This window comes from Macaca fascicularis, chromosome 1, assembly GCF_037993035.2.
Source record: "Macaca fascicularis isolate 582-1 chromosome 1, T2T-MFA8v1.1".
Taxonomy (NCBI): Eukaryota; Metazoa; Chordata; class Mammalia; order Primates; family Cercopithecidae; genus Macaca; species Macaca fascicularis.
The window spans coordinates 59,724,345-59,752,121 of NC_088375.1; the positions used below are offsets into that span (position 1 = coordinate 59,724,345).

A 27,777-nucleotide genomic window follows, 5' to 3' on the forward strand; every position below is an offset into this window, starting at 1 on the left:
CCCTTAATGAAAAACTCACTACATTGTTCTTTTTAAAAATCTCATTTCCTAGCTGAACAGTAAAAACGTCATCACTGATTAGCTCCTGTTCATAGAAGACCCACTGCAACCCACTGGTACAGAAGAGAAACAAAGTATTCAGTGGAGATGTCCCTAGCACAATAAGCGGTACAATACAGTAAGGGAAATAGAAGTGACATGGGATGGACAGCCAGGTCTAAAATTGCGCGGTGCTGATTGCTGTCCCTTAACCCAACAGTAGAAAGATAGGCGTGCCTGGAGTTGCTGGGGGGCAAGCCTCGATCCAGTGTGAATTCCGTGGACTTGTGCAGGGTTTTACTGTTTGCCAAGTGTGTTAGACACGTTACCTGGTAGAGTTCTCACATTACTTCGTGAGATACACAGATATTATGACTCTATTTTACTGATGCAGAAAGAGGCTAGGGAAGAGTCATGTTTCTTGTGCGACTTGCCCAAGGTGATACACAGTCCTAAGAACCGGCCTACCGCAGGGTGTGTGATCTCGAACTCAGACCTTCCCAGCCGGGGCTCAGTCCTCGCCGCTGCCTAGAAGATGAGGCAGCAGGAAGGGTCAGCAGAGAAGGGTGCCCCACCGGGACGACTGGAACACCTCAGTAGGATACAGGTGGGCAAACGTGGGCCACACGATCCCACCGGCCTCTTTCGTCCTAAGCGCCGAGGCACTGGTGCAGCTAGAAGAGTGGGCGGTAGAGTGCAGGGAGGGGATGCGATCGGGCGCAGATTTCGGGGGCGGGGCCCGCGCGGCGGGGGTGGGCCCGCGCGGCGGGGGTGGGCCCGCGGCGCTCGGGGCGGGGCTCCCCTCGGGTTCGTGGCCCGGCGGGTGAGCAACGGCGCTGCGGACCATGGCTAGCGGAGAGCCTTCCCCCGGCGGCGGCGCGGCCCGGCGACCGCTGCACTCGGCGCAGGCGGTGGACGTGGCCTCGGCCTCCAACTTCCGGGCCTTTGAGCTGCTGCACTTGCACCTGGACCTGCGGGCTGAGTTTGGGCCTCCAGGGCCCGGCGTAGGGAGCCGGGGGCTGAGCGGCACCGCGGTCCTGGACCTGTGCTGCCTGGAGCCCGAGGGCGCCGTCGAGCTGCGGCTGGACTCGCACCCGTGCCTGGAGGTGACGGCAGCGGCCCTGCGGCGGGAGCGGCCCGGCTCGGAGGAGCCGCCCGCGGAGCCCGTGAGCTTCTACACGCAGCCCTTCTCGCACTACGGCCAGGCCCTGTGCGTGTCCTTCCCGCAGCCCTGCAGCGCCGCCGAGCGCCTCCAGGTGCTGCTCACCTACCGCGTCGGGGAGGGACCCGGGGTGAGTGAGCCCCGGACTGCGCCCGCGGCTGCCTGCCCGCCCTTCCGGCCCCGAGCCGCCCTACGCCCGCACCTACCCCACCCGGGAGGAGGGACCGGGAGGGCCCTTCCAGCGCGTCCCTGGAGGGGCCGAGCTCCCTGCGCGCCGCCTCTCGGCCTCCTCCCCTTGCTTCCTGTTTTCCTCCCGGGTTGCCTGGTTTCCTTCTTCTGAACTTGCTCCGGTCATTTAGCGGTGCACCCTTCGCCTTTTCCATCCTTCTGCGTCTCCTCCCTGGCCTTGGTGGCTTGTCTACATTGCGCCGCGTTCCCGCTCATCGCACACTGCCGTTTCTGACATCTTCCGTGGCTTCCTGGATGACCTATTCATGCATTTCACTTAGTGCTGTCTTGGACTTTTGGACCGAGGTCCCTGATTGTCAGCCACCTTATCTCTGCTTTATGGTGGCTCGGGAATTAGCCAGATGCTGATCTAGGTCTTTGTTCTGTGTGGTCTTCTAGTTCCACGGTTAAAGCTTATATCTTTGTTTTTGTTTCCTCCTGTGAAGTCCTGGATTTGATTAACGAAAGAATTTGAGTAAAAGTGAGAACCGGAATTAGGGTGCTATAAGTAATAATTTGGCCTTCTCACTGTTAGTTAGCTCTTTAATTTTTTTCGGAGTTGGGGGCAAATACTGGAAATAAGAGATGGAGTTAGGTGGCTTATGTCTGTAAGAGTCAGAAAATCCTTAGGCTGTGGCTGCCAGTTATCTCTCAGGTAGAGTGAGTTGCAAGTTTCACAGTAAACAGCTTGCTTACAGTTTAATTTTTCTTTTATTTATGTATTTGAGGCAGAGTCTCACTCTGTCGTCCAGGCTGGAGTGCAGTGGCAAGATCTCGGCTCACTGCAACCTCTGCCTCCTGGGCAGAGGTTCAAGCCATTCTCGGACCTCAGCTTCTCTGGTAGCTGGGACTGCAGGCGTGCGCCACCACACCCGGCGAATTTTTGTATTGTTTAGTAGAGACAAAATTTCACCATGTTGGTCAGGCTGATCTCGAACTCCTGAGAACTCCTGACCTCGAGACCCGCGCCGGGCCCACAGCTTGGTTTTGTACGTTAGGGAGACATGATACATCAATCAGTATATGTAAGAAGTACATTGGTTCGGTCTGAAAAGGCGGGACAACTTGAAGCAAAGGCAGGAAGACTGGAAGCAGGAAGGAGCTTCCGGGTCACAGATAGGTGATACACAAATGGTTACCTTCTTTTGAGTTTCTGATGAGCCTTTCCAAAGGAAGCAAATCAGATATGCATCCATCTCAGTGAGCAGAGGAGTGGCTTTGAATAGAATGGGAGGCTGGTGTGCCCTAAGCGGTTCCCAGCTGGAGTTTTCCTTAGTGATTTTGGGGCCCCAGAGATTTTCCTTTCACAGGCAGATAACACCACCGCACTCCATCCTGAGCAACAGAGTGCAACCCTGTTTTAACAAAAAAAAAGCAAAGATGATGAGTAAGCAATTTTGGTGGAGGTGGGGATTATGGCTAATATTTAATAAGATGAACCAGGCACTAGTCTTAAGTGTGGGACATATGTTAAATGAGTTGTCTTTCCATAAGTGGCTAATATGGTACATGGTGGGTGAGCTGTGTTAACTTTTACTGCTAACTTTTGTATTTATTTATTTATTTATTTATTTTTTGAGACAGGGTCAAAAAGCTCCCTACATTGTTCTTTTTCAAAATCTCATTTCCAGGCTGGGTGCCGTAGCTTACATCTGTAATCCCAGCACTTTGGGAGGCCAGGGCTGGCAGGTCACCTGAGGTCAGGAGTTTGAGACCAGCCTGGCCAACATGGTGAAACCCCATCTCCACTAAAAATACAAAAATTAGCTGGGTGTGGTGGCTCACACTTGTAATCCCAGCTACTTGGGAGGCTGAGGCAGGATAATTGCTTGAATCTGGGACACGGAGGGTTGCAGTGAGCCAAGATCATGCCATTGCATTCCAGCCTGGATGACAGAGCAAGACTACATCTTAAAAAAAAAAAAAAAAATCTCATTTCCTACTGATCAGTAAAAACATCACTGATTGATGGTGTTCAATGATCAGTCAATTGATCAATCATCATTGACTGGTAGAGTGGCACCATCTCAGCCCGCTGCAGCCTTGACTTCCCTGGCTCAAGTGATCCTCCCACCTTAGCCTCCTGAGTACCTGGGACCAACCACAGACCTGCCACCTCCACACCTGGCTAATTTTTGTTATTTTTTATAGAGATGGGGTTTCGCCATGTTGCCCAGGCTGGTCTTGAACTCCTGGGTTCAAGTCATCTGCCCGCTTTGGCGTCCCAAAGTGCTGGGACTACAAGTGTGAGCCAACATACCTGGCCTAATTTTTTTTTAATAGACTTTATATTTTAAAACATTAACAGAAGAATTAAGCAGCTAGTTCCCATATACAGTCCAGTACTCCCTACATACTCATATACACACAGATTCCCCTCTTGCTACCATTTTACATTAGTATGACACATTTGTTACAGTTAACCAATGCTGATATATTATTTTTTGTTTGTTTGTTTGTTTTTTTGTTTTTTTTTTTTTGAGACGGAGTCTTGCTCTGTCGCCCAGGCTGGAGTGCAGTGGCCGGATCTCAGCTCACTGCAAGCTCCGCCTCCTGGGTTCACGCCATTCTCCTGCCTCAGCCTCCCGAGTAGCTGGGACTACAGGCGCCCGCCACCTCGCCCGGCTAGTTTTTTGTATTTTTTTTAGTAGAGACGGGGTTTCACCGTGTTAGCCAGGATGGTCTCGATCTCCTGACCTCGTGATCCGCCCGTCTCGGCCTCCCAAAGTGCTGGGATTACAGGCTTGAGCCACCGCGCCCGGCCCCAATGCTGATATATTATTAACCAAGACTAAATCATTTTACATTAGTATAATAATATATTTGTTATAATTAATAAACCAGTACTGATACTGGAGTCCATAGGTTTTTCAGAGTCCCTTAGTTTTTACTTTATATCTTTTTCCGTTCCAGGAAGCCATCCAGAATTCCATGTTATATTTAGCTGTCATGTATCCTCTTGGGACTCTGACAGTTTGTTTTTTGAGACAGGGTCTTGCTCTGTCACCCAGGCTGTAGTGCAGTGAGCGACACAATCATGGCTCACTGCGGCCTTGATCCCCCTGGTTCAAGTGATCCTCCTGCTTCAGCCTCCCCACCAAGTAGCTGGGACTACAGGTGCATACAACTGCACCCAGCTAATTTTTTGAATTTATTATTTGTAGAGATGAGGTCTCACTGTGTTGTCCAGGCTGGTCTCAAACGCTTGGGCTCAAACAATCCTCTCACCTTGGCCTCCCAAAGAAAGTGCTAGAATTACAGGCATGAGCCACTGCTCCCAGCCAGTTTTTAATTTTTTAATTTTTATTTTTTCTATGGAGACAGAGTCCCCCTGTGTTGCCCAGGCTGATCTCAAACTCCTGGCCTCAAGCGATCCTCCTGTCTTGACCTCCCAAAGTGCTGGCATTACAGGTGTGAGCCACTGAACCCAGCCAACCTTGACAGTTTTGAGGAGTGTTGGCCAGGTATAGTGTAGGATACCCCTGTATTGAAACTTATCTGATGTTTTCTCATGATTAGACTGGGATTATGAGTTTTGAGGGGCAATTCACAGAGGTAAAGTGCCTTTTTTTTTTTCTTGAAATGGAGTTTCGCTCCTGTTGCCCAGGCTGGAGTACATTGGCGTGATCTCGGCTCACTGCAACCTCCGCCTCCCTGGTTCAAGAGATTCTCCTCCCTCAGCCTCTGAAGTAGCTGGGACTACAGGCACGTGCCACCACGCCAGGCTAATTTTTGTATTTTTAGTAGAGACAGGGTTTCCCTATGTTGGCCAGGCTCGTCTTGAACTCCTGACCTCAGGTGATCTACCTGCGTCGGCCTCCTAAAGTGCTGGGATTAACAGGTGTGAGCCACCGCGCCCAGCCAAAGTGCCATTTTCATTGGGTATTGAGGGCACATAGTATCCACGTGATTTATAACTGTCAGCGTTGATCTCGGTCCCCTGGCTGAAGCAGTGTTTATCAGCTTTCTCCACTCTCTCTCATCCCTTTCTATACTGCACTGTACCTGTTATAAGGACACTAATTAATTTTTTCACACACAAAAACTCAAAGAAAAACCCAGCATCCCAATGTAGCTTCCTTATGCCTCTTAAAATAGGTCTCAGACACCGCTGTGTTCAGAGCCCTTCATTAGACTTGCCCAGGCCTGCCTCTCCCACTCTGCATCTGGAGCCTGCATCTGTTTATGCCTCTGCTCATGTTGCTGCTTGTCTCCTTGTCAATGTCTCCTCCCTGCCTTTCCAGCCATCTCAATCCTGCTTGTCTTTGAAGGTCCAGCCAGAAACTTTTCTTTCTTCCTCTGTGAAATCATCCTGGAATAATCAAATCCATTTCTAAATTCTAAATGGTATTTGTTACTGACATATACTCCACCCTGCTCTGCTTCCAGGTAAATGAAAGCCTGTTTGCTGTAGGCAAAAACTGGGTTTTGTTATAATCATTCAGATTTGCCTTTTTTTTTTTTTTTTTCTGAGGCGGAGTCTCGCTCTGTCACCCAGGCTGGAGTGCATTGGCATGATCTCAGCTCACTGCAACCTCTGCCTCCCGGGTTCAAGCAATTCTCCTGCCTCAGCCTCCTGAGTAGCTGGAATTACAGGTGCATGCCATCACGCCCAGCTAATTTTTGTATTTTTAGTAGCAACAGGGTTTTACCATGTTAGCCAGGTTGGTCATGAACCCCTGACCTCAAGTGAGCCACCTGCATCGGACTCCCAAAGTGCTGGGATTACAGGAGTGAGCCACTGCACCCAACCCAGATTTGCCCTTTGTTTAAGAGCTAACAGAATGCAGATAAAGAATCATATAACCAGTGCCTATGATATAGAATACATTTCTTCTGAAAAGGTAAGTTTTAGGAATAGAAAACAAATATTAAACCAGGCGCAGTGGCTCATGCCTGTAATCCCAGCACTTTGAGAGACTGAGGTGGGCAGATCACCTGAGGTCAGGAACTCAAGACCAGCCTGACCAACATGATGAAACCCCGTCTCTATTAAAAATACAAAATTAGCCAGGTGTGGCGGCACATGCCTGTAATCCCAGCTACTTGGGAGGCTGAGGCAGGAGACTCACTTGAAACCCGGGCGGCGGAGATTGCAGTGAGCCAAGATCGCACCATTGCACTCCAGCCTGGGCGACAAGAGTGAAACTCTGTCTCAAAAAAAAAAAAAAAAAGAAAGAAAAAAGAAAACATATATTAGGCTGAGCATGATGGCTTATTCCTGTAATCCCAGCACTTTGGGAGACTGAGGTAGGCGGGTTGCTTGAGGCCAGGAGTTGGAGACCAGCCTGGCCAACATGATGAAACCCTATCTCTACAATACAAAAATTAGCTGAGCTTGGTGGTGCACACGCCTGTGGTCCCAGCTACTTGGGAGGCTGAGGCATGAGAATCACTTGAACCTGTGAGGTGGAGGTTGCAGTGAGCCAAGATTGCACCACTATACTCCAGCCTGGGTGACAGAGCAATACTCTGTCTCAAAAAAGAAAAGAGAATACGTATTAATCACTGACTCCCAGTTGAGTTCTGCTTTTCTGAGTCTTATCACAAGTCCAAATGCAGTTGCTTCAGTAGTTTTTTGTTTGATGAGACTGTAGAGAGAAGGACACAGACAGGGTACAGATGAAAGGGTCAGAGGCTAGGTCCAGGGTCCCTGAGATGACGCATGGGATGCCGTGAGGAAAGGACCCTTTCTGGTGGCTCTGCCCTGTGAAGTGGGTGTCATACTTTGGCTTGGATTCCAGGATGAACTAAATACACAAGAGGAGAGAGCTTTCTAGTTCGAACCAGACTGGCTGGCAGAAAGGTTTTAAGGATTACCTAAAATTCTCTCATTCCAGCCAGCTCACTTCTCTGGCCAGACTGAGCTCGTGTGGGAGAGATGTCAGTTCTGAAATGTTCTTCTTTTCGCTTAGGTTTGCTGGTTGGCTCCTGAGCAGACAGCAGGAAAGAGGAAGCCCTTTGTGTACACCCAGGGCCAGGCTGTCCTAAACCGGGCCTTCTTCCCTTGCTTCGACACGCCTGCTGTTAAATACAAATATTCAGCTCTTATTGAGGTAAGGAGACTAAGATTAGGTGTACCTGCCCTTGGGATTAAGAAATAATTTCAGATCTATCAAACAGGTCACATTTCAGTGGTAAATTATTATATCCATTCAGTAGTACTTCTGAAAAATTGCTTACTTTTAAATTCTTCCACCCACTGAAGTTGTATGTAGCCTTCCTCTAAATCCCATCAGTTGAGCACAGATTTAGTTTCTTGAAACCTTTGTGTTCTCCAAGATAGACTCCGGGCCATTATCATCACACACAGATGGCTGGTCATGCTTTATTCGAACTAATCAAAAGGAGACTCTCTCCAGGTAAAATCTCCTAAGCTTTCTCTGTTGTCAGGTCCCAGATGGCTTCACAGCTGTGATGAGTGCTAGCACCTGGGAGAAGAGAGGTCCAAATAAGTTCTTCTTCCAGATGTGTCAGCCCATCCCCTCCTATCTGATAGCTTTGGCCATCGGAGATCTGGTTTCGGCTGAAGTTGGACCCAGGTAGGAGACAAAGACCCCACAGGCAAGGTTGGATTGGCCTCAGAGGCAAGGAGGACTCTGACCAGTGGACCTGCTGGGGTGGTTCTTGGGGAGTCTTGGATCCTCTGTCTGAGTCCAGAGCCTTTCTGCAGCTCATGCAGCATGAGCACAGCTGGAGGAAGTGCTCGTTTTCTCCCCACCTTTCCCACTCCCTCTTTCCAGTTCTAATCCTGCTGCCTGGAATAACATCATCAGCCCTGCTAGCAGTAGTGTTGTCCTGGGCTGCCTTACAGAGGGATGTTGGAATTTAGGCTGCAATTTTGGGAAATTGATTTTTTTTTTTTTTTGAGATGGAGTCTCGCTGTGTTGCCCAGGCTGGACTGGAGTGCAATGGCATGATCTCGGCTCACTGCAACCTCTGCCTCCTGGGTTCAAGCGATTCTCCTGCCTCAGCCTCACAAGTAACTGGGACTGGAGGCATGCCCCACCATGCTCAGCTAATTTTTGTATTTTCAGTAGAGACGGGGTTTCACCATGTTGGCCAGGCTGCTTTCAAACTCCTGACCTCGGGTGATTCACCTGCCTCGGCCTCCCAAAGTGCTGGGATTACAGGCATGAGCCACCATGCCCGGCCTGGGAAATGGATCTTTATTAATATCTTTAAGTTTTAATGCCCTTCTAGCAGCTATGTCTACTTTCCTATCTTCGTACCAAATCTTCCCCATTTTCTTTTGCGCTTAGTTACTGGAAATACACAACTTTGGTATCATTATTTCCTTCTAAGAGGGAAGTGGACTCTTCGTGTCTGCAGCGGATGCGTGAGTCTAAGCCTGCGGTGGCAGCAATGCCTCCGTGAGGTTAGATGGATCTTGTGAAGATAAAAAGTGATTTTGTAAGGTTTCCTGAGAAAAGAGGTTTGACCAGGAGTCTAGGTTTTTCCTGGCTCTCATATTACCTGCCACTATAGCTTGGTCCCAATGTGGGAGCATCAAAGGCTGGACAGTGAAACGGTGACCTTTTCCTGGTGCTGTTGCTGTTCTTTATCTCTAGCCCTGCTCCCAGTTCCTAGAGGCAGTGGTGTCCTTGACAAGATTAGTTACAAGCCTCAGACTTCATAATTGGGCTCAGTGGCACTGCTGGTATCATGAGTCTTAGTTTCTGGTTATCAGATGGAATAATAGATGGGATTCCACTGGCATCTGCTCCCAGTGCACACACTCAAAACAATACCAGTCTGGAAAGACAAAGTGCCCTCCTCTTACGAAGGGCTGTCTTCCTAATAGGCAGGGTAGGAAATAACCAAAAGGATGTCATCTTTGCAACAGACAAGCAAGTAGATAAGTAAAGGAATGTCGTTTCCAAGAATACCCTTACTAAGGTTCTATTTGTGAGAGTATGAACTATTAATGGGAAATGAGAGAACAATAGATTCTAAAGATACTGAATGATAATGATTTATTTTTATACTGCCTGTAATAAAATGACAACATGGTATATTGAACTAGGTGACAGGATCCACTTAACTGGTGGTAATGACTTATTCCTTCCCTGATTAGATGGACAGTCCTTGCCTCCTGGGTCACATTGTAGGGTCTTGTGGGGGGTTTATTTATTGTTTTTGAGACGGAGTCTTGCTCTGTTGCTGAGGCTGGAGCGCAGTGGTGCGATCTTGGCTCCCCACAACCTCCGCTTCCCAGGTTCAAGCGATTCTCCAGCCTCAGCCTCCTGAGTAGCTGGGCCTACAGGTGCGTGCCACCATTTCTGGCTAGTTTTTATATTTTTAGTAGAGATGGGGCTTCAGTATATTGGCCAGACTGGTCTTGAACTCCTGACCTCGTGATCCACCCACCTCAGCCTCCCAACGTTCTGAGATTACAGGCGTGAGCCACCACACCCGGCCATGGGGGTTTATCAAATGGGAGGGTTTTCTGGCAAGGTATGTCACCTATCCCAGTCCCTGTTACTGCAAGAGGAAAATCCTGGGCAGAGGGGAATTATGGATATATCCCAGTAGGCCCTTTTATTTATAATCTCTTCTAATCCTTACACAGACTCCATGAGGATGATACTCTCTACATTTTAAAAATAAGCAAACCAAGGCTGTGGTGAGTGGCTTGTGCAGGACCACTAGTTGGCAAAACTGGAATTAAAATGCAGGTATTTCCATTGCAAATCCAGTGCTCTTTGCACTATACTACGGGTGATGAGATTGCAGCTTGACTGAGAGCGTCCTCATTTATTTTGACAGAAATGTGTGTCCTGGTGGAGGTATCTTGGATGACTGTCTTAAACCTTCTAGTTGTAGCAAGCTGAAGTCCACTGGGCTGAAGGACTATGGTAATTTTGATATTCAAGGTGGTGGTAGAACAGTTCACAAAGTAATTCCTTGAAGACACTGACTGCCGTCCCATGGTCTTTTTCTGTCTGGTGTCCTGTCACATCATCTTTGGCAACTTTTGTCTCCTAACACCCAGGGTTGAGGGTGGCTGCAGGGTTTCTTGTGCTGTGCCCTGCCCTTCTTGTTTTCCCCTCTCTCCCTTCCTCTCTCTTTCTCTCTTGCTTTCTTTTCTTGTCTCGCTCTCTTGTCCAGGCTGGAATGCAGTGGCACAAGAGCCCACTGAACCTCAGGCTACCAGGCTCAAGCAATCCTCCCACTTCAGTCTCCAGAGTAGCTGGAACCACAGCTACTCTGTCACCATGCCCAGCTAATTTTGTTTATTTTTTGCAGAAGCAGAGTCTTGCTATGTTGTCTAGGCTGATCTTGATCTCCTGTGCTCAAGAGATCCTCCCAGCTCGGCCTCCCAAAGTGTTGGGATTGTAGGCATGAGCCACCGCACCAACCTTCAGGGTTTCTTGACCTCTACTCAGAGAGCCTTCTTCACTCTGTCAGCCACCCATATTCACAGCCATGCTCTGAAATCTAGAGCCTAGACATCGTCATTGTCATGAACTGTACCATATCTGAACTTTTAAGCCACTTGTCCTCATTCATCCTGACTCTGCTAACCTTCCAGCTCTCTGACAGCCTCCCTCCCACTGTATTCCACCACATCTCCTCCTTGAGCTCATGGCAGCCTCCCTTCCGGCAAGCCACTCATTTCTCCTGGGCAGTCAAGACCCTCCTGACTGGGCTTCCCTCCCTGGCCCAAGTGTGTGGTTGGTTACCTCTTACCAACACCCCAAACCTCCTTGCCCACTATTCCGCTGCTGTAATGTCCCAGTCCCTTGTTATACAATTCCTTTTCTCTACTTCTATGAGTGGGTATTTGGGAGATATAGAAAATAGTGAAACTACACAGTAATACCACTATAACTTTCTTTTTTTTTTTTGAGATGGAGTCTCGATCTGTCACCCAGGCTGGAGTGCAGTGGCGCGATCTCAGCTCACTGCAACCTCTGCCTCCCGGGTTCACGCCATTCTCCTGCCTCAGCCTTCTGAGTAGCTGGGACTACAGGCGCCCGCCACCACACCCAGCTAATTTTTTTGTATTTTTAGTAGAGACAGAGTTTCATCGTGTTAGCCAGGATGGGCTTGATCTCCTGACCTCGTGATCCGCCCGCCTCAGCCTCCCAAAGTGCTGGGATTATAGGCATGAGCCACCATACCCGGCTACCACTATAACTTTCTCAATTCTTCGTGAAAAGTTGGAATTAATGGAAAGTCGAAATAGACATTTGTGAGGTTTTCCAGAGAAACGTAACAGATGTACAGTCTTCAACAGCAGGTGTGCTTTCAAGGTTGTTCAATAGTCATTTTGTTTATCTTTCCATCTCACTCCCTTTACACTGTTCTAAGACTATACTCTTCAAATTTACTGTCCAATCCCATCCCCTCACTTAAGCAAAAGGTCTTGTCTCCTGTTTTACTGAGAATATTAAATTCATCAGATAAGATTATGTCAGCTTCCTGTCCTCCACTTAAAAAGTTATCTTCATCTGCTTCTATCCTTCCAGACTGCGATGAGGGTCCTTCCTTCTGTTTAAAGCCAAATCTCTTCCCTCACATGTCCTCTGGGACTTTGCCTCATCATTTATGTCTCTGTCTTCAGATCTGCAGCCTCCCCCTCTAGACAAGCACCAGTTTCTTTTAGATCTATAGCAAAGCAAAAAACAAACTCAAGGCTGGGCATGGTGGTTCACGCTTGTAATCCCACCTCTTTGGGAGGCCAAGGTGGGTGGATCACCTGAGGTCAGGAGTTCGAGACTAGCCTGGCCAACGTGGTGAAACCCCATCTCTCCTAAAAACACAAAAATCATCCGGACATGGTGGTGCATGCCTATAACCCCCGCTACTCAGGAGGCTGAGGCAGGAGAATCACTTGAGCATGGGAGGTGGAGGTTGAGCCGAGATTGCACTACTGCACTCCAGCCTGGGCGACAAAGTGAGACTCCACCTCAAAAAAAAAGCCAAAAACAAACAAACAAACAAACTCGGCTGGGTGCAGTGGCTCATGGCTGTAATCCCAGCACTTTGGGAGGCTGAGGCAGGTGGATCATGAGGTCAGGAGATCTAGACCATCCTGGTTAACATGGTGAAGCCCTGTCTCTACTAAAACTACAAAAACAAAAATTAGCCAGGTGTGGTGGCGGGCGCCTGTAGTCCCAGCTACTCAGGAGGCTGAAGTGGGAGAATGGTGTGAACCCAGGAGGAGGAGCTTGCAGTGAGCCTGGGTCGCGCTACTACACTCCAGCCTGGGTGAAAGAGCAAGACTCCGTCTCAACAAACAACCAACCAACTAAAAAAACCCTTAACTCCATATTCTTTTCTGGCACAACACACTGTCCTTCCCTCTGTAGCCAGGTGACTTGAATAGCATGTATACTCACTGGCTGCACTTCTTGAAACCCCCCCACCCCACCATCATTTATTGCTACAATCTACAATGGAATCCAGCCCCCCACCCTTGCCATGCCGTTGAAACTCTGTAGTAAGAGAGGTTATTTGCCTCAATACAGGTAACACATGTGATGCTTTTAGCCCTCGCCTTCATGTTCTGCTGTTTTTCCTTCAGGCCCCATTGACCCTCCTCTAGCTTCTGTGCCACCACCCATGCTGGTCGTCGGGCCTCCTGGTTAGTCCTTTCTCATCTCCTTCCCTGACCCTTTGCCCAGCTCCTTGTGTGTCGGTGTTGCCCAAGGCTCTGTCCTTGACCTGTTCTTTTCTCCTACATGCTTTCCATGGAGAAACTCACTCATTCTTGTAGTTTAAAATATTTTCTGTGTCCTGCAGCCAGAATGATCTCTTAAAACTCAATCTGATAATGTCACTTGTTGCCTTAAAATGCTCCCATGGCTCTGAAGGTCCAGTTCTGTAACAGGGTATCTGAGGCTCTTTGTGACCCCGACCCTCTTGGGCCTCTCATGTCCCGTCTCCTGCCACTGCCTCCCCCATTGCAGTCTGATCCTGTCCTCGAGTAATCCCAGACCCTCGGTGCTTCCTCACATGCATATGCAGCGTTCCATGGCTAGGTCTTTGCTTTTGATATTTGGGAAGTACCTAATACTGGTTTTCCAATATCTTTTCTTCCTGTTAGAATAGTTCCTATCCTTCAGCAAAGGCAGAGAGGAAGTTTTCCCTCATCCTGGCCTGGACCCATCCCACTTTGCCATCAGTCTTTTTTTTTTTAAACAGAGTCTTAACTCTGTTGCCCAGGTTGGAGTGCCATGGTGCGATCTTGGCTCTCCGCAACCTCCGCCGCCTGGGTTCAAGCGATTCTCCTGCTTCAGCCTCTCAAGTAGCTGGGATTACAGGCACGCATCACCATGCCCTGCTAATTATTTTTTGTATTTTTTTTTAATAGAAACAGGGTTTCACCATGTTGGCCAGGCTGGTCTTGAACTCTTGACCTCGGCCTCCCAAAGTACGGTGATTACAGACGTGAGCTACCAGCCCAGCTAGTCTCTCATTCATATGTCCGTATGGAAAAGCAGTTCTACAGTGCAGCTGGGGGCTCTTGGTCAAGCAGAGCCTTTGGCTGCAGGAGCTGAGTCCATTGCATCTTTCCATTAGACTGGATCTTCTTGTTTTGTTTTTGTTTCCTCCAAGCCACCTTTGTTTCCCTATCTTTTTATTATGTAAATTTCAAATATCTAGAAAATTGAAAGGATGATGCATTGAACACCTATAGAACCATCTACTTTGTTATACTAGTTATATGAGTGGATTTGTTTTTGTTTTTGCTAGACTGTTTAAAAGCAAGTAAATCTGTGTGCCTCTCTGAAGAATAAAGGCATTCTCCCTTATAACCACAATCCCATTATTGTACCTAAGGCAGTTAACAAATTTCTATTAACATTAGTAGGTTTGGATCGGACACAGTGGCTCATGCCTATAATCCCAGCACTTTGAGAGGCTGAGGCAGGTGAATCATTTGAATCCAGGAGTTCGAGACCAACCAGGGCAACATAGCGAAACCCTGCCTGTACAAAAAATAAAAAAATTAGCCAGGCATAATGGCATGTACCTATAGTCCTAGCTACTGGCGTTGGGGAGCTGAGGTGGAAGGATCACTTGAGCCCCAGGAGGCGGAGGTTGGATCACATCACTGTACTCCAGCCTGGGCAACAGAACAAGAACCTGTCTTTAAAAAAAAAAAAAGGTTTGTCTCTTAAGGTTTTATTCAATTCCAGATTCTATTATTAGAACCCTTTCTTCTTCTTCTTTTTTTTTTTTTTTTTTTTTTGAGGTGGAGTCTCCCTCTGTCGCCCAGGGTGGAGTGCAGTGGCGCCATCTGGGCTCACTGCAAGCCCCGCCTCCCGGGTTCACGCCATTCTCCTGCCTCAGCCTCCCGAGTAGCTGGGACTATAGGCGCCCGCCACCACACCTGGCTAATTTTTTGTACTTTTAGTAGAGATGGGGTTTCACCGTGTTAGCCAGGATGGTCTCAATCTCCTGACCTCATGATCCAGCCGCCTCGACCTCCCAAAGTGCTGGGATTACAGGCATGAGCCACCGCACCCAGCCTTAGAACCCTTTCTTATCTCTCCTATAAGTAGAGAGAAGAAAACTAACATTTACTGTATAAACCGCTGTTTGAAGGGCTTTTGTGTGTTGTCTTATTTAATCTTCACTCATTTTACCGATGAGGAAACTGAGGCTCAGAAAGGTTAAATCACTTTTGCAAGATTGCATTCAGTAGTGAAACCATAACCGTGTAGCATGGTTCCACCTCCATGCAGCTGTCTGGGGTCCTTGTTTCTCAGGTGTGGGGAGCGGTCTCTTGGATCTGTGTGGTGATCTGATCTTGCACCCCGTCACTGTGGCTGACTGCACTGTCACATTCTCTTGTCTGAGGCCAATTTTCTACAGGTGCTTTCAGGATCGGGTCACTGTGATGGTCTCTAAGCACCATTCTGCTTTCTCTGCTCTCTTGTCTTTAGGAGCCGGGTGTGGGCTGAGCCCTGCTTGATTGATGCTGCCAAGGAGGAGTACAACGGGGTGATAGAAGAATTTTTGGCAACAGGCGAGAAGCTTTTTGGACCTTATGTTTGGGGAAGGTGTGATAATCACATTGACTCTAGTGTCTCCTGTTAAACTGAGTCCCTGGTTTCCATTCTCCCTCTCCGTGTGGCTTCTCCACCTCCTGCCTCCCAGAGCAAAGTTTCCCTGATCCTAGAAGTGAAGGAGAGGAGGAAAAGAGGAGGACATGAGCCAGGCTCCTCACTGTTGCTGAGGAGAGGACCTAGGAGACGAGGTTCTTTCTTTTTTTTTTTTTTTTTTTTTTGAGATGGAGTCTTCTTGCTCCGTCGCCCAGGCTGGAGTGCAGTGGCATGATCTCATCTCATTGCAACCTCTACCTCACCTCCCAGGTTCAAGCGATTCTCCTGCCTCAGCCTCCAGAGTAGCTGGGATTACAGACGCCCCCCACCACGCCCAGCTAATCTTTGTATTTTTAGTAGAGACAGGGTTTCACCCTGTTGGCCAAGCTGGTCTCGAACTCCTGACCTCAGGTGATCTGTCTACCTTGGCTCCCAAACTGCTGGGATTACAGGTATGAGCCACCAGGCCCAGCCGAGAAGAGGTTCTTGAGGTGATGAAAATGTGACCTGCAGTTGCCAAGTTTGAGATGGGGCAGCACCGTCAAGATCCTTTGTTGACCTGTGTTTTCCCATTGCTGCAAGTTTCCCCACACTCTGTTTTTAACTTTGACATCTTCACACTTAGGCTCCTTAGATAAAAGGGTGCACGTTGGTCTTTATGACCCCAAGTTGGCCTCCAGGGGACTCCATGTGATGGAGCTGATAATATACTTACCACCTCCACACCTGCTTGGAAGGAGAGAGGGAAACAAATGCCTGGAGAGTGAACTCCAGGAGAGCATGACACCACCTGGATGAGGGAAGTCCCGGCAAGGCAGGGGAGCCACCTGGGAGAAGCACTGAGGACCCTGGGCTTTATTTTCCACACTGGGCCTGAAATCATACTCTGCCTGTTTAGCGACTGCATATCTTAGGGCTTGGAAATAGGCTGGAAAGGGAAGCGAGGTAGGGTCTGCTCCAGGAAGCCAGGGCCTCTCGGTGACCTCCCTGCTTCTCGGCAGGTACGACTTGCTCTTCATGCCACCGTCCTTTCCATTTGGAGGAATGGAGAACCCTTGTCTGACCTTTGTCACACCCTGCCTGCTAGCTGGGGACCGCTCCTTGGCAGATGTCATCATCCATGAGATCTCCCACAGTTGGTTTGGGAACCTGGTCACCAACGCCAACTGGGGTGAATTCTGGCTCAATGAAGGTTTCACCATGTACGCCCAGAGGAGGATCTCCACCATCCTCTTTGGTAAAGTGTCCACCCCTCTCCTAAGGACTCTGCCTCCCATTCTTAACCTGTGGGGCCAGTGTGATCTCCTTATGGGGTTTCAGAATACAAGTGGGGTTTCAGAATACAAACCACATACATGGTTTAACAACTGACTTTTTCCTTCTTTCTTTTTTTTTTGAAGCAGAGTCTTACTCTATCGCCTAGGCTGGAGTGCAGTGGCCCGATCTCGGCTCACTGCAAGCTCCGCCTTCCAGGTTCATGCCATTCTCCTGCCTCAGCCTCCTGAGTAGCTGGGACTACAGGCGCCCGCCACCATGCCCGGCTAATTTTTTTTATATTTTTAGTAGAGACGGGGTTTCACCATGTTAGCTAGGATGGTCTCGATCTCCTGACCTCATGATCCGCCCGCCTTGGCCTCCCAAAGTACTGGGATTACAGGCATGAGCCACCGCGCCAGGCCGACAACTGACTTTTTTTTAAAAAACATTTCCCCAGGTCATTAAGTGTTTTTTTTTTTTTTTTTTCTTGAGACACAGTTTCACTCTTGTTGCCCAGGCTGGAGTGCAATGGCATGATCTTGGCTCACTGCAACATCCGCCTCCTGGGTTCAGCGATTCTCCTGCCTCAGCCTCCTGAGTAGCTGGGATTACAGGCACGTGCCACCATACCTGGCTAATTTTGTATTTTTAGTAGAGACGGGGTTTCTCCATTTAGGTCAGGCTGGTCTCGAACTCCCGACCTCAGGTGATCCACCTGCCTTGGCCTCCCAAATTGCTGGGATTACAGGCATGAGCCACCGTGCCCGGCTCATTAGATTTTCTTCTATAGCTGCATATATGGATGTTTTTTAATTTACTGTTTGTTTCTAATTTTCTGTTGAAATATGTTGACAAACTTCCTTACATATAAATGTCTATTCATATCAGATGATTTCAATAAGGATAAATTCTTAGAAACACAATTTCTGGGTCTGAACTTTTTTTTTTTTTTTTTGAGACAGAGTCTTGTTCTTTTGCCCAGGCTGGAGCGCAGTGTTGCACTCAGCTCATTGCAACCTCCGCCTCCGTGGTTCAAGCAATTCTTCTCCCTCAGCTCCCCCACATCCCACCCCCTGTAGCTGGGATTACAGGCATGCACCACCATGCCTGGATAATTTTAATGTTTTTTGTTTTTTTTTTTTTTGAGACGGAGTCTCGCTGTGTCTCCCAGGCTGGAGTGCAGTGGCCGGATCTCGGCTCACTACAAGCGCTGCCTCCCGGGTTTACACCATCCTCCTGCCTCAGCCTCCCGAGTAGCTGGGACTACAGGCGCCCGCCACCTCGCCCGGCTAGTTTTTTGTATTTTTTAGTAGAGACGGGGTTTCACGGTGTTAGCCAGGATGGTCTCGATCTCCTGACCTTGTGATCCGCCCGTCTCGGCCTCCCAAAGTGCTGGGATTACAGGCTTGAGCCACCGCGCCTGGCCACATTTTTATGTTTTTAGTAGAGACGGGATTTCGGCATATCGGCCAGACTGGTCTTGAACTCCTGGCCTCAAGTGACCTGCCTGCCTAAGCCTCCCAAAGTGCTGAGACAACAGGTGTGAGCCACCGCGCCCGGCCCTGAACATTTTAAATTACAGAGTCTTTTTTAGTACATATTGTCCATTATCTTCCAGAAAGTTTGTACAAATCTATACTTTCATTCAGAATATAGATAGCAAGAGCCTATTTGTGAATATCTGAATCAGCCATTAGGAATCCTGCAAGCAAATATTTTTATCCCATTGTACAGTTGAAGAAACAGACTGAGAGAGGCTGAGTCACTTACTCAGAGTCAAAACATCTAGGAAAGGGCAGAGCTGGCTGGTTCCAAAACCCTGTCCCCCTCCCCTCCACTATTCCCTCAGTCATTGTTTGTAATGCAGAAGGAGACTTAGAGATCCTTAAAATTTTGGGGTTGATAATTTCTTTTGTCTGACAGAAACAGTCAGATGAAAATAATTCTAAGTTTTCACAGAAGATCAAACCATTACCAAGCACGGTGGCTCACGCCTGAGGCGGGTGGATCACCTGAGGTCAGGAGTTTGAGACCAGCCTGACCAATATGGTGAAACTCCGTCTCTACTAAAAATTAAAAAAGTAGCCAGGCATCGTGGTGTGTGCCTGTAGTCCCAGCTGCTTGGGAAACTGAGATAGGAGAATTGCTTGAATCCAGGAGGCGGAGGTTGCAGTGAGCTGAGATCGTGCCACTGCACTCCAACCTGGGCAACAGAGCAAGACTCTGTCTCAAAAAAAAAGAAGATCAAATCATTTTCTAAAAATAAGGCCGGGGGCCGGGCGTGGTGGCTCACACTTGTAATCCCAGCACTTTAATCCCAGCACTTTGGGAGGCCAAGGCAGACAGATCACCTGAGGTCAGGAGTTTGAGACCAGCCTGGCCAATGTGGCGAAGCCCCCTCTCTACTAAAAATACAAACATTAGTGGGCATGATGGTGCACATCTGTAATCCCGGCTACTTGGGAGGCTGATGCAGGAGAATGGCTTGAACCTGGGAGGAGGCGGAGGTTGCAGTGAGCCGAGATCGTGCCATTGCACTCCAGCCTGGGCGACAGAGCGAGGCTGTACCTCAAACAATTAAAATAATAAATAAAATAAGATAAAATAAAAATATAGTACTTTGATAAGGAAAGGTAACTGTCAGAAAGGTGTGATTCTCCCAGTCCTCATTTAAGAGAGAGACTTACAGCCTGAGTTAACCAAGTCCTTTGTAGCCCACAGCAACAGGGAGCTAGGTACTGAATCAGGCTCTTTGTAACTGTCCCTATTTGCCCTGGGTCCCCAGGAGGGTAATGTTATTAAGCTTCAGGTATCTGTTGCTGTTCTTCTTGAGGCCACAAAGAGGCAGCACAGTGTCTCTGTCAGGAAAATACAGTTGGATGTGGTGACAGACTTTTTCCTGGGGGCTTATGTTTGATTCTGCACCAGGCGCTGCGTACACCTGCTTGGAGGCTGCAACGGGGCGAGCTCTGCTGCGTCAGCACATGGACATCACTGGAGAGGAAAACCCACTCAACAAGCTCCGCGTGAAGATTGAACCAGGTCCAGGAGGCTCCTCTGTCTGACACCCACTCCCCTCAATTGAGCTTGGAGCCCCAAGTTAATGCAAACTTCATGTTGATCAGTGCACACTTAGAATACTTTATTCGGAGGGAGGGGCACTCCAGAGCTCTTTCTGGCCAATTCTCTGGCCACTAGGCTAACTGAACCCAAGCCACTGCAGCCAGATAGGAGTTCTGTCCAGTCTGTACAGTTTGTGATGACTTCACCATTGCTTTGCATTTGCACAAGTCTGTATTATTTTACCAGGCTCTTTCCCATTCCTTCATGATCATCAGGGCAAATCTGTGGATTGTGTAGAGTAAAAGCATTAGCCTTATTTTACAGAGGACGGGACTGAGTGCCAGACAAGTTAAGTGTCTTGTCCAGGTCATATACCTAATCAGTGCATGACTGCAACTGAGATCCGGGTCCTCTCTCCAAATTCAGAGCTTTTTACTTCCTAACATTTTCCTTCATTCCATGTGTGACTAATCTGAAACCTTTTTATGCAGTCGAAGCTCATGTTCCTTGATGCTGTTAAGTGTGCAAATGAATTTCTTGGAGACTGGTAATTTAGTTTTAGCCTGGAACAGCTGTGAAAACAGCACATTGGCTGGGCATGGTGGCTCATGCCTGTAATCCCAGGTTGAGGTGGGTGGATCATGAGGTCAAGAGTTCAAGACCAGCCTAGCCAATATGGAGAAACGCTGTCTCTAATGAAAATACAAAATTTAGCTGGGCGTGGTGGTGCATGCCTGTAATCCCAGCTACTGGGGAGGCTGAGGCAGGAGAATCGCTCGACCCTGGGAGGCAAAGGTTGCGGTGAGCCGAGATTGTACCACTGTACTCCAGCCTGGGTGATAGAGCAAGACTCTGTCTCAAAAAAAGAAAAAGAAAAAAAAAAACACTGATCTGGGAGGGGAGGTTGAGTATTTAGGTGACCAATAGGGATGGAAAAGACACAGCCTGGTGCTCAGTGGGAAGAGCTGATGGAACCTACCCACACAAAGTATATCCTGGGACTAAGGAAATGTGTCCGCTCCTCTGGAAGGCTGGTTTCTTTGTCTTCATATTAGATCCACAGTAAATGACCCTCTGAGATCTCCTTGGAAGCACCTTGAGAGAGGCCAAGATCTGGAGAGAGCCCAGGATCTGGACTCCTTGGCTTTGCTGTCCCTGGGGAAGCTGAATTCTGATCTCTTCCATTGCTAGTCTTTTGACTCTAGAGCTAGAGAAGAACGTTACGGGTGACAGGCTACAAAAGCTTAAATCTTGTCTGCTTTCTCCTCTGCCAGGTGTTGACCCGGACGACACCTATAACGAGACCCCCTACGAGAAAGGTTTCTGCTTTGTGTCATACCTGGCCCACTTGGTGGGTGATCAGGATCAGTTTGACAATTTTCTCAAGGTATAGTCACATGAGGGGAGAAGGAAGAGGAGCGGATAAAGCCACTGGGCCTGAGCAAGGGTAGAGGCAGGGGGCGAAAGAGGTAAGGGGTTGGAGGAGGACCCAAGACACAGAAGGACTCCACTCCCCACGGGGCCAGAGAGGGTCTGAAGAGCCTTCCCTCCTCACAGGCCTATGTGCATGAATTCAAATTCCAAAGCATCTTAGCCGATGACTTTCTGGACTTCTACTTGGAATATTTCCCTGAGCTTAAGAAGAAGAGAGTGGATATCATTCCAGGTAAACAGAGGAACTGGCCTACAGGCTTCTAAAAAATAGTAGAGAATGATACCTCATTTACACTCGGAAAGATGGTGGTGGGTGGGAAAACACTGGGTCAGAGTCAGCTAGGTAGGGGCATTTTGAGCAAACCCAGAATCCTGGGATTTATTCCAGACAAATGACTTCTTTTGACTCCTCTCTGCCTCATTTTCTCCCAGTCTGTTTCCTTACTCTCTCCTCTCCTCTCCTCTTGTTTTCCTCACACCTGGACACACATAGTCAGACCCTTAACTTGCCCAGAGAGCTGCCACTGCTGCTGCTGCTGCTGCGCCGTTGCTCTGAGCTAAAACTCACAGGGCAGGAGCGAAGGCAGCACCCCCTCCTATGGCCTTCTGAGTGAAGGCAATCCCAGTAGCTGTCCTAATTTCTTTCTTTCCTTTTTTTTTTTTTTTTTTTGAGACGGAGTTTCACTCTTGTTGCCCAGGCTGGAGTGCAATGGCACGATCTCGGCTCACTGCAACCTCTGCCTCCCGGGTTCAAGCGATTCTCCTGCCTCAGCCTCCCGAGTAGCTGGGATTACAGGCATGCGCCACCACGCCAGGCTAATTTTGTATTTTTAGTAGAGACAGAGTTTCTCCATGTTGGTCAGGCTGGTCTCAAACTCCTGACCTCAGGTGATCTGCCTGCCTCAGCCTCCCAAAGTGCTGGGATTACAGGCATGAGCCACTGCGCCCAGCCCCCAATTTCTGCCTGGGAGGTACTGCTTCCAAAGAAAAAAGGAAAAATGTTCTGTCATGGATGACACAGTCCATTAGACATACCCCCACTTTTTGCTGTGGCCTGAACCCCCCTGAGTCACTCTGTTGTTGGTTTGATGAAGTCTGCATCCTCTGACAGTAGGATTGGTCAGGCCTTTAGCAGCACCTACTGTTCGGTTGGAGGCTTGCATTTTAATGTCATGGGACTCTGGAGCTAATGGTAGTTAATAATTCTAGAGTACTTACTATGCATCAGGTGGTACGCTAAGCTTTTAACGTTTATTTGCTCATGTAATCCTCATAACCGTCACTGAGGCAGGGCCTATCACCCCCACTTTATAGATAAAACTGAGGTGCAGAGGTGAAGTAACATGCCCGAGGCCTCCCAGCTAGTTAATGGCAGAGCAGGGGTAGGAACCGAGGCAGCCTGGTCCTAGAGCCCCAGTGCTTAAGTACAGTGTGGTTCTGGTGATCAGTAGGAGAATGTACACGTGAATAGAGCATCCACCAACTTGGCTCTGACAACACAGTGCTAATTTGGAGTGAAAAGCACTTTCGGCCGGGCGCGGTGGCTCAAGCCTGTAATCCCAGCACTTTGGGAGGCTGAGACGGGCGGATCACAAGGTCAGGAGATCGAGACCATCCTGGCTAACACGGCGAAACCCCGTCTCTACTAAAAACACAAAAAATTGGCCGGGCGCGGTGGCTCAAGCCTGTAATCCCAGCACTTTGGGAGGCCGAGACGGGCGGATCACGAGGTCGGGAGATCGAGACCATCCTGGCTAACACGGTGAAACCCCGTCTCTACTAAAAAAATACAAAAAACTAGCCGGGCGCGGTGGCGGGCGCCTGTAGTCCCAGCTACTCGGGAGGCTGAGGCAGGAGAATGGCGTGAACCTGGGAGGCGGAGCTTGCAGTGAGCTGAGATCTGGCCACTGCACTCCAGCGTGGGCGGCAGAGCGAGACTCCGTCTCAAAAAAAAAAAAAAAAAAAAAAAAAAAAAACACAAAAAATTAGCCGGGCGATAGGCCGGGCACGGTGGCTCAAGCCTGTAATCCCAGCACTTTGGGAGGCCGAGACGGGCGGATCACGAGGTCAGGAGATCGAGACCATCCTGGCTGACACGGTGAAACCCCGTCTCTACTAAAAAATACAAAAAACTAGCTGAGCGAGGTGGCGGGCGCCTGTAGTCCCAGCTACTCGGGAGGCTGAGGCAGGAGAATGGGGGGAACCGGGAGGCGGAGCTTGCAGTGAGCTGAGATCCGGCCACTGCACTCCAGCCTGGGCGACAGAGCGAGACTCCGTCTCAAAAAAAAAAAAAAAAAAAGCACTTGCACGGTCGAAATGGCACAGTCTCTAGATATCATTATAACTAGGACTCTGCTGGAGCAAGTGGTTACATGGGAAAGTAATGTTAAATGCTGGGGAAAGAGTTTGGGATGGAGTGAGGAGAAACTTGAGGTCTCTGGGAGTTGCTTGAGTTGCTTGAACCAACTGACAGTAACCTGGCCAGAGAATTCTGATAGTATCTTCTCTCCTTCTTCCAAACAGGTTTTGAGTTTGATCGATGGCTGAATACCCCTGGCTGGCCCCCTTACCTCCCTGATCTCTCCCCCGGGGACTCACTCATGAAGCCTGCTGAAGAGCTAGCCCAGCTGTGGGCAGCCGAGGAGCTGGACGTGAAGGCCATTGAAGCCGTGGCCATCTCTCCCTGGAAGACCTACCAGCTGGTCTACTTCCTGGATAAGATCCTCCAGAAATCCCCTCTCCCTCCTGGTAAGAAAAAATGGTGAACCAGGGCTCCTTGTGTGCAGAGCTTTATGTCAGGGGCTAGAGAGAGACTCACAAAAAGTAGTGATGCCTGCCTCTAGGGGACTGCCACGTACAATAGGGAGGCTGACCCTCCACAAGGAATGTGCCGTCGGAAGGTTATGGGTTCTACCTACAAGCACCATAAGGACAAAGTCACAAAGCCTGGCAGTGCTCAAGTCCGAAGCTTCTGCAGGTGACTCTTGTAAAGCCTTTGTGTCTATTAAGTCATTTAATTCTCACAGCTCCTCTGGGAAGTAGGTGGTGTGATTTATTTATTTATTTTTTTTTTTTTTTTTGAGACGGAGTCTCGCTCTGTCACCCAGGCTGGAGTGCAGTGGCCGGATCTCAGCTCACTGCAAGCTCCGCCTCCCGGGTTTAGCCATTCTCCTGGCTCAGCCTCCCGAGTAGCTGGGACTGGTGGTGTGATTTAAATACCCAGGTGACAGAGAATGAACTTGAGGTACAAACAGGTCACACAGAACCCAGTCATCCAAAGCTCTCAACCACTAATGCTTTGTGGCTGCTCAGTCAAAATAATGTTTACCAAGAGGTTAAAAAATAAGTTAGAGCCAAGATGACTTAAAAGTCAGGTGAGTAGCAGGAATACAAATGGAACAGGATATTGGGGGAATATGTCTGCTTTAATCTTGCTCTGTCGACCAGGCTGGAGTGCAGTGGTGCTATTGGCTCACGGCAACCTCCGCCTTCTGAGTTCAAGCGATTCTTGATTCTAGCGCCTTGGCCTCCAAGTAGCTGGGATTACAGGCGTGCACCACCGCACGCCTGTAATTTTTTTGGGTATTTTTAGTAGAGACAGGGTTTCGCCGTGTTGACCGGGCTGGTCTCACACTCCTGACCTCAAGTGATCTGGCCACTTCAGCCTCCCAAAGTTCTAGGGTTACAGGCGTGAGCCACCATGCCTAGCCACAAATCATTTCTTTCTCTTCTCCAGGGAATGTGAAAACACTTGGAGAGACATACCCAAGTATCTCAAATGCCCGGAATGCAGAGCTCCGGCTACGATGGGGCCAAATCGTCCTTAAGAACGACCACCAGGAAGATTTCTGGAAAGTGAAGGAGTTCCTGCATAACCAGGTGGGTGGCCTCTGCCTCGCTCTTCCCGAAAGCACACCGGGACCCACTCGGCCATACGTGAAGTAATCGTGTGGACAGGGCTCATCGAGGACTCATCTGAGGCCCAGAGGGAGGGGCAAATGACCTGAGGACCCTACCACTCAGCCTCTTTACTAGTGTGGCTTTGAAGGCATGGCCCTAGGGACAAGAGGAAGCCTGCAGGCCTGTGGAACTTTCTGCAGTTCAGCTGGTGAGACCCCAGGAAAAAAAGCTGGCCAGAGCCAACCCAGAGGCGGGAAAGAGGGTGATCGCATCATGCGGGAAACGCCAAGAGGGAAAGGGGCCAGAGGTCGAGCGAGAAGAGCAAAGGCTTGGAGGATAGGTCCCTGCTGCCCTGTGACTTGGGCATGGTTGGGACAGCAGCCAGACCCTCTGTCACCATGTGGAAGTTGCCCTGTTGGGGAAGGGCCCCAGGCTCTCAGGATGAACTGAATGTCATCAGATTCCGGAGCAGGGAGGGGCTGGACTGGAGACGAAGCAGTGCTCTGCAGAAAGTCAGGGCTGCGTGCCTGTTTGGGGATGTTCTGAGCCCTCTGACGGCTTCCTCAAGGCTCTGGATTTTAGGAACTTGTGATGTCGCTGGCTTTTATTTGTGTGAATTTGACCTGTGGGTTTTCCTTTGTTTGACTGCAGTTGGACCGTATGCGACTGTGAGCTTTATGTGCTGCAGCCGTTGATATCTGCTATTCACTTGATGGCTCACCACCTACCCCTTTCCAAAAGTCTGGAGTCCCACTGTGTCAACCCAACTCATTTGTTTTGTTGAGTGTAGACATCCCCAAGTTAGCATGGATTGGGATGCATATTGAGATCCATCTCCATGGATCTTTGGCCCCCAAGAAGATGCCAGAATTTGAGCACTTCTGATAAGAAACTCCTCATTCCACTGTGGTACCCACATCCCTTTTAGCACCTAGCCATGGCTGCTATTAGGCTGGTACTGGGGGCAGGAGGGCTGGACAGACCCACCGGGCAAGCTTCTTAGGCATGTGTATGTGTGTTTCTTGCAGGGGAAGCAGAAGTATACACTTCCGCTGTACCACGCAATGATGGGTGGCAGTGAGGTGGCCCAGACCCTCGCCAAGGAGACCTTTGCGTCCACCGCCTCCCAGCTTCACAGCAATGTTGTCAACTATGTCCAGCAGATCGTGGCACCCAAGGGCAGTTAGAGGCTCGTGTGCATGGCCCCTGCCTCTTCAGGCTCTGCAGGCTTTCAGAATAATTGTTTGTTCCCAAATTCCTGTTCTCTGATCAACTTCCTGGAGTTTATATTCCCTCAGGATAATCTGTTCTCTAGGCTTAGGTATCTGTGACTCTTGGGCCTGTGCTCTGGTGGGAACTTCTCTAGTCCACTGAGCCCTGAGACAGAGAACCTGCCCACAGCTCTCCCCGCTACAGGCTGCGGGCTCTGCAGGGCAGCGGGCCTTCTCCGCCTCTCCACCTCTCCGCCTCTCCGCCTCTCCACCTCTCCGCCTCTCCGCCTCTCCGCCTCTCCGCCTAAGTCTCTGGGAAGAAGTGGAGAGGACTGATTCTCTTCTTTTCTTTTTTTTTCTTTTCTTTTTTCTCGCTGATTTTATGCAAAGGGCTGGCATTCTGATTGTTCTTTTTTCAGGTTTAATCCTTATTTTAATAAAGTTTTCAAGCAAAAATTGTTATGGATTGAGTGACTATTACATTTCTTCCACCAGGGGTCCCCACTGTGTTTGTTCAGGAAAGGTCACTGGGGGAAGCCCAGAGAATGACAGTGTTTCCCTGTCCTCAGCAAACAGCCAGGGTGAAGGAGGTGGGTGTCCCACCCATGCATATGAAAAAATATATGGCAAAATGGCACAGCTGGTACAGGAAAATGAAAAAGGAATAGCATTCCAGTTCTCCGTGAAGCAGCTGAATTCTCTCCCTGCAGCAGCATTCCTATTATCATTTCCATCACTAAGAAAAAAACAAAAGTGGGCTGGGCACAGTGGCTCATGCCTGTAATCCCAGCACTTTGGGAGGCTGAGGTGAGAGGATCACTTGAGCCCAGGAGTTTGAGACCAGCCTGCCCAACATAGTGGGATCTCATCTCTACCAAAAAAAAAAAAAAAAAAGGTCGGGCGTGATGGTTCACGCCTGTAATCTCAACACTTTGGGAGGCCAAGGCAGGCAGATCACTTGAGGTCAGAAGTTCAAGACCAGCGTGGCCAACATGGTGAAGCCCCATCTCTACTGCAAAAATTATATATGTACAAAAATTAGCCATGCATGGTGGCGCACACCTGTAGTTCCAGTTACTTGGGAGGTTGAGGCAGGAGAATCACTTGAACCTGGGAGGTGGAGGTTGCAGTGAGCTGAGATCATGCCGCTGCACTCCAGCCTGGGTGACAGCAAGACTTCTATAAAAAAAAAACAAAACACAAAGATAGCTGGGCGTGGTGGTGCATGCCTGTGGTTTCAGCTACTCAGGAGGCTGAGGCAGGAGGATCACTTAAGCCCAAGAGGTCAAGGCCACAGTGAGTCTTGACTGTGCCACTGAACTCCAGCCTGAGTGACAGAGTGAGACCCTGTCTCAAAAATAAAAATAAAAAACTGTCTTACGACTTTTTCTCTACCCTTCTCCCCATCCCCAAGGCTTCACTG

General features: G+C 49.1%; 1 protein-coding gene across 17 annotated transcripts; it reads left to right on the plus strand.

Moving 5' to 3' along the window:
- Positions 1 to 552: 552 nt before the first annotated feature.
- RNPEP (arginyl aminopeptidase) lies at positions 553 to 26,810 on the plus strand. Of its 17 annotated transcripts, XM_074032568.1 has the most exons (13): positions 845 to 1,331; positions 7,345 to 7,485; positions 7,823 to 7,971; positions 10,002 to 10,107; positions 10,199 to 10,287; positions 15,331 to 15,447; positions 16,491 to 16,726; positions 19,675 to 19,788; positions 21,084 to 21,196; positions 21,367 to 21,475; positions 23,767 to 23,991; positions 24,980 to 25,122; positions 26,172 to 26,810. In XM_074032568.1, the coding sequence occupies exons 7-13, from the start codon at positions 16,507 to 16,509 to the stop codon at positions 26,328 to 26,330; spliced, it is 1,083 nt and encodes a 360-aa protein (XP_073888669.1). In that variant the 5' UTR covers positions 845 to 1,331; positions 7,345 to 7,485; positions 7,823 to 7,971; positions 10,002 to 10,107; positions 10,199 to 10,287; positions 15,331 to 15,447; positions 16,491 to 16,506; the 3' UTR covers positions 26,331 to 26,810. The 17 variants fall into 17 exon arrangements, 15 of the variants coding, with proteins under 15 accessions (XP_045250851.1, XP_073888669.1, XP_045250840.2 ...); XM_045394916.2 differs by lacking the exons at positions 845 to 1,331; positions 10,199 to 10,287 and adding an exon at positions 553 to 646 and having other exon boundaries at positions 10,002 to 10,055; XR_012431289.1 differs by lacking the exon at positions 10,199 to 10,287 and having other exon boundaries at positions 10,002 to 10,055; positions 21,084 to 21,278.
- The last annotated feature ends 967 nt before the right edge of the window (positions 26,811 to 27,777 follow it).